This window comes from Mandrillus leucophaeus, unplaced genomic scaffold (genome assembly GCF_000951045.1).
Source record: "Mandrillus leucophaeus isolate KB7577 unplaced genomic scaffold, Mleu.le_1.0 Scaffold68, whole genome shotgun sequence".
Lineage (NCBI taxonomy): Eukaryota > Metazoa > Chordata > Mammalia > Primates > Cercopithecidae > Mandrillus > Mandrillus leucophaeus.
Genome location: NW_012107363.1, coordinates 4,805,835 through 4,818,109, shown reverse-complemented (window position 1 = coordinate 4,818,109; position 12,275 = coordinate 4,805,835). Strand labels below are relative to the sequence as shown.

Here is a 12,275-nt window from a genome sequence, read left to right as displayed (position 1 = left end):
AAAAAAAAAAAAAAAAAAAAAAAAAGAAGGGTTTTACAGTCTAGTAGAGCGCATATGGCAGGGTCATAGTGGCTCCTGCCAAGAAGAAGACAGGCGTCTAATGCAGAGACTGAGGGCAGTTGCAGGGGACTTGGAATGCTAGTCTCCTTTTACACCTCTGCCAGATGCTTTCATGCTTATCTAATTCATGTATGACATCCCGCCCTCTGAGGAAGGAGGGTACTGGAATTCTCATTTTACTGAAGGTGATACCAAGATTTAGGAATCAAACTTGTCCAAGATTGTGTCCGTAGCTCCTGGCTTAGCCTGTGGTTCATTCCAGGTGGGGTGCTGCTAACCAGAGGTGGCTTGAGTGGGGCGAGCGCTAAGCAAAGCTGCTCACTTATTAAGTTGTTAGGTGACTTAACAAGGGTAGGTAGAACATGCTTTGTATGTAAAATGGAGTGATATCCAAGCTATGTGGTTGATTGGAACAGGGTGCGGTGCAGAGCGTGTGTGTAGTGTGCTCCCTTTTGTGTAAACAAAGCAGGGAATTGTGTGTATGTGTGATTGCTCAGAAACATAAACAAATATAAAGGGAGAATCATAAGAAACGATCAGAAGTGAAAACAAGGCAGGGGAGCACAATGATAACCTTTTTCTGTGTTTTTAGGAGATTTTTCTGTGTGACTCCCTCTTCTTTAGAACTTTACCCCACACATTTGAGGTGAGCCGTCCTTCCCCAGTGCTAACCCCTGCCTAGCTAACTTAGCAAGACCCCTGCTCTGCCCAGGTTCCCCTCCTGTGCCACCATCTGAAAGGCGCTCCCAGGTGGGACGCCAGGATGGTTGCTGGGCCAGTTCACTGTCTCTTCTCTTGGGAACCACAGTCCTCTGATGTCGATGACCATAGTTTTCTTTTTTTAATATTCTTTTTAGGGTCAGAGTCTCTCTGTGCTACCCAGGCTGGGTGCGGTAGCTACTCACGGGTGTGACTGTGGCACAATTACAACCTCAAACTCCTGGGCCTAAGTGACCCTCCTGCCTCAGCCTCCCGAGTAGCTGGAGTTTCAGGCATGCACCACCACATCCAGCAGCGATTAAGGCTATTTTAATTGTTATGGTGCGATCATGCCTCACTGCAGTTTTGACCTCCAGGGCTCTAGTGATCCACCTTGCCTCAGCCTCGTGAGTAGCTGGGAATACAGGCATGGGCCACCATATCTGGCTAATTAAAAAAAATTGTAGGCCAGGCATGGTGGCTCATACCTGTAATCCTAGCACTTTGGGAGGCCAAGTCAGGTGGATCACTTGAGGTCAAGATTTCAAGACCAGCCTGGCCAATATGGTGAAACCCCGTCTCTACTGAAAATACAAAAATTAGCCGGGCACGGCAGTGCACCTCTAATCCCAGCTACTCAGGAGGCTGAGGCAGGAGAATTGCTTGAACCTGGGAGGCAGAGGTTTCAGTGAGCCAAGATTGCGCCACTACACTCCAGCCTGGGTGATAGAATGAGACTCCATCTCAAAAAACAAACAAACAACAACAAAAACAAACAAAAAAAACAGTAAAATATTTCTTTGCAATTATTTTAGTCATTAGCAAAAGTTCTTTGGCTCTCGGGTTGTTCACTCAAATTAATTTAAAGTCACTCAGAGGCTGGGCACAGTGGCTCATGCCTGTAATCCCAGTATTTTGGGAGGCAAAGGAGGGTGGATCACCTGAGGTCAGGAGTTCAAGACCAGCCTGGCCAACATGGTGAAACCCTGTCTCTACTAAAAATACAAAAATTAGGCAGGCGTGGTAGTGCATGCCTGTAGTCCCAGCTACTTGAGGGGCTGAGGCAGGAGAAACGCTTGAACCTGGGAGGTGGAGGTTGCAGTGAGCTGAAATCATGCCAGTGCACTCCAGCCTGGGTGACAGAGTGAGACTCTGTCTCAAAAAAAAAAAAAAAAAAGTCACTCAGTATCATTCCCTTCTATGTGGTTAAACCACCAGCTGGATACACCATTAGGTTCATTTTCTTAATTTTGCTTTCAATTTTTAGCAATCTAATTTTTTAATGTTATAATTATGTAAAACATTTATGTGGTTCCAAAGATAAAACCACAAAATAGAATGTATTGAGAGATGTCTAGATTCCATCCCTCCATCCCTGACCACCCCCAAGTAATTATTTTAACTCGTATTTTATTCCTTCATTTACATACGGTATATGTATAGACATACACATATTCTATATAAGCAAGTTCCCCACTTGTTTCTTAAATAAAGTGGTAGGCCACACGTATTGTCCTCCACTTGGCTATTTCACTGAATCTGTGGCAAAGATGGCTCTGCAACACTCGTGAAGCGCTTCCGCCGTCTGCTGTGCCTCCTGCAGGCGCACCTGTCCTGTTTGCACGGCCCTTGCTGGTGGGCGTGTCATCTCCACTCGTGCTGTTTCCATTAGTGCCGCGATGGAGAGCCTTGTGCACATGTTATTTCCTAGTTTGTTGAATGTATCCTTGATAGTGGCCTAGAAGTGGGTGAATTCATATGCAATTTGCCAGATATTACCAGATTCCCCTCCAGGGTGTTGTCCCGTCTGCATTCCCACCAGCAGTGCCCAAGAGCACCTGTTTCCCCACAGCCTCGCCAGCAGACCGAGTTCTCGAACTTTGGAGCTTTTGTCAGTTTGTTAGCTGGGAATTGGTATTTCAATGTAGTTTTAAGTTGCATTTCTCAGTTTAAAAATCCATTTTTATAAGAAAAATAAGTCAATGATGCAAAAAAAAAAAAAAAAGTCACAACATGCTAGCACTCTACTTAAATAAAAAAGACATGAAAGCTGGCCAGGCACAGTGTCACATGCCTGTAATCCCAGCACTTTGGGAGGCCGGGGTGGGAGGATCACTTGAGCCCAGGAGTTCAAGACCAGCCTGGGCAACATGACCAAACCCTGTCTCTACAAAAAAAAAAAAAAAGAAAAAGAAAATGAAGTCTGGATTATTGAAAGAATGCATCTGTACGAGGGGAGGAAACTGAGACGTGATAGTAAATGGCAGAGCCAGGACTCAGACCCACTCCATCTGGCTACAGAATCTGTGCTCCTCACCCCTGTACTCTCCCACCTCCCAGGGTGGGCACGCAGCAAGGGCAGGGGGTGGTGTATTATGTGTATGCAGCCGAGTCAGAGGCCGGCTTTCCTCTCTAAAGCATCATGTAGACTATTTTAAAATGACTACAGTACCTTGGAGGGCATGTTGCATATTTTTAGTTTTTAGCAAACATTTATTGGTTGTTCATTCATTTTGCCAATAAATATTTATTGAGCACCTATTCTAGGCCTGGGTACTATATTAGAAGCTGAGGATAAGTGAAGATAGTGTCCGCTTCCAGGGCTGGCTTATTTTTCTACACACTCAGCAGAATGTTTTCGATAATTTCTTACTTTCTTTACAGTTTTTTTGAGACAGGTTCTCACTCTTGCCCTGCAGTAGTGTGATCATGACTCACCACAGCCTCACCCTTCCGGACTCAAGCGATCCTCCTGCCTCAGCCTCCAGAGTAGATGGGACCATAGCCATGTGCCATCACACCCAGCTCATTTTTAAAAACATCTTTTTTTTGTAGAGACAGGATCTTGTCATGTTTCCCAGGCTGGTCTCAAAATCTGGGACCCAAGTAATCCTCCCACCTTGGCCTCCCAAAGTGCTGGAATTACAGATGTGAGCCACTATGTCTGGCCTAATTTGTTAGTTCCATAGGAATTCAACAAATATTTAAATCCTCCTATATACAAGGCATTAACACGTAATATAGTTCCCTAAGTACCTTAATTTTGTTTGTTATTTCCCCCACTCTATTACCATTTGTTCTCAAGAGAAAAACTCCGTATCATTCATGCATAGCTGTCCCTGTATATAGTACTGGTACTCTGACAAAGTGTTTATTTACTCTTCTGTAGTTGATATAATATTCGTTACATTTTTATTGATATATCTGGAAGCTGTATGACATAAAATAATAAATCCAGTGCTTCTGTCTTGTCAAGGGTTTATCTATGATTGAAGAGCTTCCTGATCAATAGCCAGGCAAAAATCAAATTTTCCTGCTACTAGTGAAACTGAATGCACTGTATGGAATTTTACTAAACATGAAAAAGGTTAAATATCATTTTATATTTACTGTTCCAGAGTATGAAATACTATTATTTCCATCCATGGTTTCTGAGGGGCCTTTTTTCCCTTTTTAATTGTTGTTAAAGTATCACTGCTGCCCCCGTGACCTGTGTAATAACGTATTTGAACACACAGGACACATCCGGATTTCAGACCTCGGTTTGGCCCTGGAGATCCCCGAAGGGCAGATGGCTCGAGGACGAGTTGGAACAGTCGGCTACATGGGTTCGTGAGAGGCTTTCAGCATCCTTGTCCTTTCTCTCCGGGTGCCCGAGTGCCTCAGAACACAGAGAAAGCCACCCTGAGGGGACCAGGGCCTCGCTTTGGGCACTAGTAGATGCCACAGTGGTGTTTTGAATCTCTCACCTGTCAGAGTGTTGAGGCTGCTGGGGATCCTGTAGGCTGCCCTCACCTTCTTACAGATGAGGGGTGAGGCCCGAGAGGTTGTGAGTCCTGAGGTCACTCAGCAAAGTGAGGGCAGAATCGGGATGACACCGCAGGTCTCCTCACTCTGCCAATGTCCTCCCCTGTGCACGACGGCCTTTCAGAGCCTCAGGAAATCACCCCACTCTGGTTATTCCAAAGATCCAGGGGCAGTGCCAGCCAACCCCCGGGGTGGCCTCTGAGGGTCTCGCAGAGTCCTGCAGGAAGACCCCAAGGTCTTGTGGCTTTCTGCTCCTGCGTCTTCTGGGATTTTTCACTGACCTGGGATAGATGGCAAGACATGACACTTGGGGCGCTCTGGGCATGGCTCTGTGTGTCTGGAGGGAGCCCCTTCAGGAGGTGGAGCCTTCCCTGGACCACCATTTCCCTTGTGAATGTGACTCTGTGGCAATTCAGCTCATCCTGGATGAATCATACAAATCTTTAAAAATATTAGTTTTATTGGGATATAATTCATATGTCATAAAGTCCATCAGTTTGAAGTGTGTAATACAACAGATTTTAGTATTTTCACAGAGCCATGCAACCATGACCACCATCTAATTTCAGAACTTTTTTTTTTTTTATTTTGAGTCGGAGTCTCACTCTGTCGCCTAGGCTAGAGTGCAGTGGCATGATCTGGGCTCACTGCAATGTCCACCTCCCAGGCACAAGCGATTCTCCTGCCTCAGCTTCCTGAGTATCTGGGACTACAGGTGCCTGCCGCCACACTCGGCTAATTTTTGTATTTTTAGTAGACTTGGGGTTTCACCATGTTGGCCAGGATGGTCTTGATCTCCTGACCTCATGATCCACCCGCCTCGGCCTCCCAAAGTGCTGGGATTACAGGCGTGAGCCACCGCACCCAGCCTTCAGATCTCTTTTAAATCAACAAAGCATGCAAAGAACAAATGCACTGAGCAACTGTTACTGAGCGCCTGCTCTGGCTAGATGCTGGGGAATCACAGTGGGCAAGAGTCACACAGCCCCAGCTTCAGGAAGCTTTGAGTCTAGCAGGACAGCCTGGCAATAACGGTACATTCAAATGACTCATTCTCAGCATGAAATATTTGTCATCAAGGAGAGGTGGAGGATGCCCTCAGGCTGTAGCAAAAAAAGTTGGGGAGCCTAATTTAGTGCAGGGATGAGGGCTAGAAAGCTAAAACCTGAAGAATTGAGCAGGAGTCAGGGAGCCAAAGAGCTTTGTAGACACAGCCCTGGAGCAGGCACAGCCCAGCAAGGAGCTGAGAGGTGGGAGATAGAAGCACAGACCAGAATGCTTTCTGGTCTTTGGGACGTTGAGTTGGCCAGGGACCAGCATACTTTTCTGTAAGGCCAGATGGTAAATAGCGTTTAGACTTTGCAGGTCTCTATTACAGCTATTCAGCTCTGCCAATACAGTGCAAAAGGCTGGTGCCGATAAAGCCTTGTTTACAAAACCAGGCAGCTGGTGCCTGTGGTGGCTGGACTGTGGTTTCCCAAGCCTGGGTCTAGGTCACATTTCAGGGGTTCAGGTCTTTCATGTGTTGCTTCTGAGCACAGCCCTGCTTTTTCTGATTGATAAGAATTGTGGAGGAAGGCTTATTTGACTTTGTGATGATTGTAAACGTGTATGTAAGGAATACTTTCTAAAGAGATACTTTCTGGTCATTTTAAGAATACACTAGAATACCAAAGTATTCAGAATATATTTTTAGAACTCGGTTTGCTCAATGTTTGCCTCATCTGAGGTCCTTAGTGGTATTTCTGAAATTCACAACAGTTTCTGTTTCCTCTAAAAATCCCCAAATTTTTATGATTAATTTTTTAAGCTTAAAGAATAACATAGCCAACCCCTTATTTATTGATAGCTCAAAGGCAAAACCTTAGCCCCTTTCCTCTGTGAAGCATCACATAATTTAATGAGTAAAGTCTGAGTTCCTGAGGTTTGGCTGATGCTTTGAAATTATTTGTTAGATGCACCTGCTTTCTGCCCTCCCGAGTCCTTTGGTTATTATTATGGAGGGGAGTTCTGAGTTTTCATTTTTATCCAGAGGCTTAAGTGGATTCTATTTCTGCCTCTTGCAGTTACTCACCAAGAATCCAAGCAAGCGGCTGGGCTGCAGGGGCGAGGGAGCGGCTGGGGTGAAGCAGCACCCCGTGTTCAAGAACATCAACTTCAGGAGGCTGGAGGCAAACATGTTGGAGCCCCCTTTCTGTCCTGATGTAAGTGCATTGCCAGGACGAGTAGGGCCCTGGGAACAGTGATCCACACTGCACAGGTTCTCTCTTTCTTTTTTTAAAAATAGCAATGGGGGATCTCACTGTGTTGCCCAGGCTGGTCTTGCACCCCTGGCCTCAAGCGGTCCTCCACCTTGGCCTCCCAGAGTGCTGAGATGTGTCTAGCTGCAACAGTTTTTTGTTTTTTTGTTTTGTATTACAACAGACACAGAATCACCAGGCACAGCCAGCATGCGGCTTTTGCTCATGGTGCCTATCCTACCTGGTGGTTCTTCTGTCACCCCAGTGTCCTTTGGCCACTCACTGGGCCCCTCACAGGCCTCAGCGGTGCTCTGGCTCCCTGCCTGGTGTCACTTTCAGCCTCAGTGCTGGTGGAGCCCCCTAAGTAGCTGAGATCACAGGCACACGACACCCAGCTCGTTTTTAATTTTTTCCTAGAGACGGGGGTCTCCCTATGTTGCCCAGGCTACTTTTGAACTCCTGGCCCCAACCAATCCCCCTGCCTTGACCTCCCAAAATGCTGGGATTACAGGCATGAGCCACCATGCCTGGGCACCTGTGTCCCCTTTCTGGTCTCAGGACTGGCTTTGTCTCTTGTTCCTGTGTTTCCCACGGCCGTGAGCCGCCCCTGCTTCCTTTGTCTGGAACGCGTATCCCCACTCCGCTTCTCATGAGGTCCTGGGACTGTGGCCTGGCCCCATACTGAGGACCCTGAAGTGGTCACTGTACCTCCTTGTGAGCGTGCTGTTGGGACACCTTCCTCTGGACTGTCCCCTAGGGGCAGGGCCTGCCAGTGTCCTTCCACCTCTCCACCCTGAGGGGATGAATGAGTGAAGAGCAGCTGCTCTAACAGCAGTGCTGACCGTCAGCGCGCCTTTGGAGCGTCACTGCTTTACTGTAGTGCACAAGTCCTGGGTGAAAAGTGTTCTCAGAACTGCGGGTGCCTCCGGCATGAGCAGATGAGGGCCCTACAGCTGCCGACTTCCGTGCTTTTTGTTCCTTTGCCCTGAAAGTGCAAACAACGGTACTGGCGGCAGGTGGAGACCCGGGCCTTGGCACTCCCTTCTGCCTGCCTGACCCTTTGCCTCTGAGGACAGCAGTGCTGGGATAGGAGCTGCAGGCCTGGGCTCCTGTCCCAGAGGAGGGACCTGCCGACCCAGGGAGCTGAGCCTCTTGCAGCCTTGGAGACCACTCGATGGACCCGGAGGAGGGCGGGAAGTGGGAGCTGCAGCTGTTCCTCAGGTTTTCTCCAGGCGCTTTGCAGGGAGCGCACCTAGAGTTGGAGGCAGGTGCGAGAATTGTCGCTAAGGGATCCCACTGCTGGTGGCCTCTATCCCTGCTTACACTTCTCTGGTTCTGTGCTGCATCTTCTAATATTTGCCCTGCATCCCTGGCCTTTGTTTGCAATCCATTTTCCACTACAGAAAAGAGAAGGGCATGGCCCTCAGAAGGGGGGTGTGTGTGTATGTGTGTGTGTGTGTGAGTGAGAAAGAGAGAGAGAGGGAGAGAGCCAGAGCAGCTGACACAGTACCCACAAGATTGGTGACACTAAAAGCTGGTGAACCACGTCTTCAGAGGACACATTCTCTGATTTAGAAAATGCCTCAAGTGAGGGAGGGGCCTGGCAAAGAAATGGAGAGAGGAAGAATGGCAGTGTTTATGCGTCAGTTTGCTGGGCGTTTCGTTCCTGGGAACTGAGGGAGCTGAGAATTGCTGTAGTGACCTCAGAGGCTGCCTCTGTTCTTGCTGTACAGCCTCATGCCGTTTACTGTAAGGATGTCCTGGATATCGAGCAGTTCTCGGCAGTGAAAGGGATCTACCTGGACACCGCAGATGAAGACTTCTACGCTCAGTTTGCTACAGGGTGTGTCTCCATCCCCTGGCAGAATGAGGTACTGCCCTTCTAGCACAGCAGCTTTACGTTAGTTCCAGCAATGACCCGGGAAAAGGGTGTGTGTGTGTGTGTGTGTGTGTGTGTGTGTGTGTATTTGGGAGATAAAATTATACAAGACAGCTGGGCGTGGTGGCTCACGCCTGTAATCCTAGCACTTTGGGAGGCTGAAGTGGGCAGATCACGAGGTCAGGAGATCGAGACCAGCCTGTCCAACAAAGTGAAACCCCAACTCTACTAAAAACACAAAAATTAGCTGGGCATAGTGGCAGGCGCCTATAGTCCCAGCTGGTCAGGATGCTGAGGCAGGAGAATCGCTTGAACCTGGGAGGCAGAGGTTGCAGTGAGCCGAGATTGCGCCACTGCACTCCACCTTGGGTGACAGGACGAGACTTCGTCTCAAAAAAAGAAAAAAAAAAAAAAGATTGTATAAGACTTTTGACCACAGGACTAGACCATGGGGAAGCCAAGGACCATATCAGCAGTCCAGAAGCACGGTATGTCCCTGGTCCCAGTGACAGGAAGTGGACAGGAGGTAGCTATTTTGGGTCTGATGGGTGCTTGCCTGCCACCCCTGAGCCCCCCTCCCTAAGCAGGGCTGACTGGCAGCCAGGGTTCCCATGGTAGTTCCCCACTTTGGGGGGTACACTGAGAGACAAGGGGAGAGGAGACCATGTTACTTATCCAAGAAGAGGTCAGGAAGCAGGGAAGGAGGAACCCAGGAAAGGGACCTCACAGTGGGTGCGGGAGCTCTGAGGTGCCCCACACGGGACTGGGTAGGAGCTGCTCCGCACGGGGCTGGGCAGGAGTTGCTGGCGCTGGGAGACACCCACTGACCTGGAAGCTTCTCTGAGACTTCTCTGTCCTGCTCTTCTGTGCATGCAGATGATCGAATCTGGGTGTTTCAAAGACATCAACAAAAGTGAAAGGGAGAAAGCTTTGCCGTTAGATCTAGACAAGAACATACATACCCCGGTTTCCAGACCAAACAGAGGCTTCTTCTATAGACTCTTCAGAAGAGGGGTAAAAACACTTAAAAACTAACATATGTATGTGTATGTGAAAAGAAAAACATACTGACTACCAAGGTGAAAACATCACACTTTCTCTGTTTGCAATGGCTCCTACAAGCAGTTTTATACAGTTTGAGAGCCACGTGGTGCTAGGTAGAGGCCAGCCAGAACAGTGAGAACATCCTCGCAATGAGGTTTGTTGCTGTTGTGTATTTGGGAGATAAAATTATATAAGACGGCTGCGCGCAGTGACTCACGCCGGTAATCCCAGCACTTTGGGAGGCTGAAGTGGGTGGATCATGAGGTCAGGAGTTCGAGACCAGCCTGGCCAACAAAGTGAAACCCCAACTCTACTAAAAATACAAAAATTAGCTAGGCATGGTGGCAGGCACCTGTAGTCCCAGCTAGTCAGGATGCTGAGGCAGAGAACCTGGGAGGCGGAGGTTGCAGTGAGCCGAGATTGCATTGTTCTGATCCAAAACAGGATTGCCTTCCAACGTTCACAAACAGGCTCCCGTGTCGATAACAAAATATTTTACACTGGGCTCAGAAATCGGCATCCTGTGGAACCTTCGTCAGGTGGCACCCACACGTGCATCTCTCCCTGCTCTGGCTCTTAGACTCTCACCTCCTTTGCCCGCCGCATGGGGAAAGCGGATTCCTTTTTGAAATGGCATCCTGGCCGGGCGCAGTGACTCACGCCTGTAATCCCAGCACTTTGGGAGGCTGAGGCAGGTAGATCACCTGAGGTCAGGAGTTTGAGACCAGCCTGGCCAACATGGCGAAACCCCATTTCTACTAAAAATACAAAAATTAGCCAGGTGTGGTGGCGCACGCCTGTGGTCCCAGCTACTTGGGAGCCTGAGGCAGGAGAATCGCGTGAACCTAGGAGGTGGAGGGTGCAGTGAGCCGAGGTCGTGCCACTGTTCTCCATCCTGGGCAACAGCACAAGACTCTATCTCAAAAAAAAAAAAAAAGAAAGAAAGAAAAAAAAGAAAGAAAGAAAAATGGAATCCTTTGGAGAGACCTTTTGTAGTAGCATTAAATGTAGACAAGCCTTTTTTCCATGCAGTGTCTCTCCTTGGATTTGTGGACCATCCTACTTTGTACCCTGTGTGTTCCCAGGGGGTTTATTCAGAGCTCGGCCACTAACATTCTAATCCATCTTTCTTTCAGTATGAAAAATAGGCTGGGTGCGGTGGCTCACACCTGTAATCCTAGCACTTTGGGAGGCAGAGGAGGGTGGATCACCTGAGGTCAGGAGTTCAAGACTAACTTGGCCCACATGACGAAACCCCATCTCTACTAAAAATACAAAAATTAGCCAGGCGTGGTGGCAGGTTCCTGTAATCTCAGCTACTTGGGAGTCTGAGGCAGGAGAATTGCTTGAACCCGGGAGGTGGAGGTTGTAGTGATCTGAAATTGTGCCATTGCACTCCAGCCTGGGCGACAGAGCGAGACTGTGTCTCAAAAAATAAAAAAATAAAAAAAATTAGCACCCCCCCAAAGTTTGTAAATGGTTGTCTACACTTAAGGAAAGTGAAACCTTCGCATCAGCCGTGTGACTGAGGCCAGCGCTGTGTGTCGCAGGGCTGCCTGACCATGGTCCCCAGTGAGCAGGAAGTGGAACCCAAGCGATGCTGAGCATCCCCCTGCAGACCGCAGAGCAGACCCTGGCGCCAGGAGGGAGCAGGTGTGGGCGTCTCCTCCCGACTGGAATTGTAATAAATACATCTAAATAAAACGTGCCTTGGGAGTGTGCAGATCTTTCCACACTAATACCCGAGTTGTGTTTTCAGTAAAGCTGGATTGAAGAAAAAGCCGCAAGTGTACCCCCTGAGGCCTCAGACACGCCCAGGTGTGGGCGCCTTGCGTGCTGGGGTGCGAGCTTTCCCTGCACCCAGGGAGAGGCCAGCTGGGGCTTGGGAATGGATGGCGAATCCACCAGCCCTGCACTGCCCTGTGCCACCCCCAGACTTGGTCTCAATACTCAGCCAGGGATGTGGTGGTCCAGGAAGAGACGGGCGGCCGGGCCTTCCTTTCCCCAGGGCCTGGGTGTCAGACAGCAGGAGCCCGTTGGCATTTCCTGCATCTTCCGATGGCTATCCCGTTTCCTTGTGCCCCTCATTGAGATTCCTGAGGTTTGTGTGTTTGTGGCCAGTTTTTATTTTCTCCAAGCATATCTATCTGCCCTTGAAAGGGGTGGCTCCCATGACCCTGCAGTCAGGGCCTGGCGGCCAAGGCCCCAGCGTGCACCTGGCATGCGGTGACAGCCTCCACCGTGGGAGTCCACGTCAGGGCCCCTGAGAGGCTCGTGCTGTGTCAGGCATGAGCCCTCCTGGGCTTTAGTGACGCTTAGGAATCTGGGAGCTTCCCGTGGAGGTTAAGGGTGCTGAAACTGCACAAGTTGATAACTCACAGCAGTGCCTGGTGACTCTCCTCTTCAGCTGGAGTGCTAACCCGCGGGGGAGACGTGGCAGCCGAGTGCTAACTGAGGGGAGACGTGGCAGCCGAGTGCTAACTGGGGGGAGACGTGGCAGCCGAGTGCTAACTGGGGGGGAGATGCGGCAGCCAGAGTGCTAACCC

The 12,275-nt window shown here is 49.2% G+C and overlaps 1 protein-coding gene across 1 annotated transcript; it reads left to right on the top strand.

Moving 5' to 3' along the window:
* Positions 1-4,228: 4,228 nt before the first annotated feature.
* On the top strand, positions 4,229-11,454 carry LOC105555321 (G protein-coupled receptor kinase 4-like; the record flags this gene model as incomplete). Its single annotated transcript, XM_012002198.1, has 5 exons — positions 4,229-4,371; positions 6,599-6,770; positions 8,540-8,677; positions 9,562-9,699; positions 11,280-11,454. Coding segments are annotated over 5 exons (645 nt in total), but the record flags the coding sequence as incomplete, so codon positions are not given.
* Between the last annotated feature and the right edge of the window lie 821 nt (positions 11,455-12,275).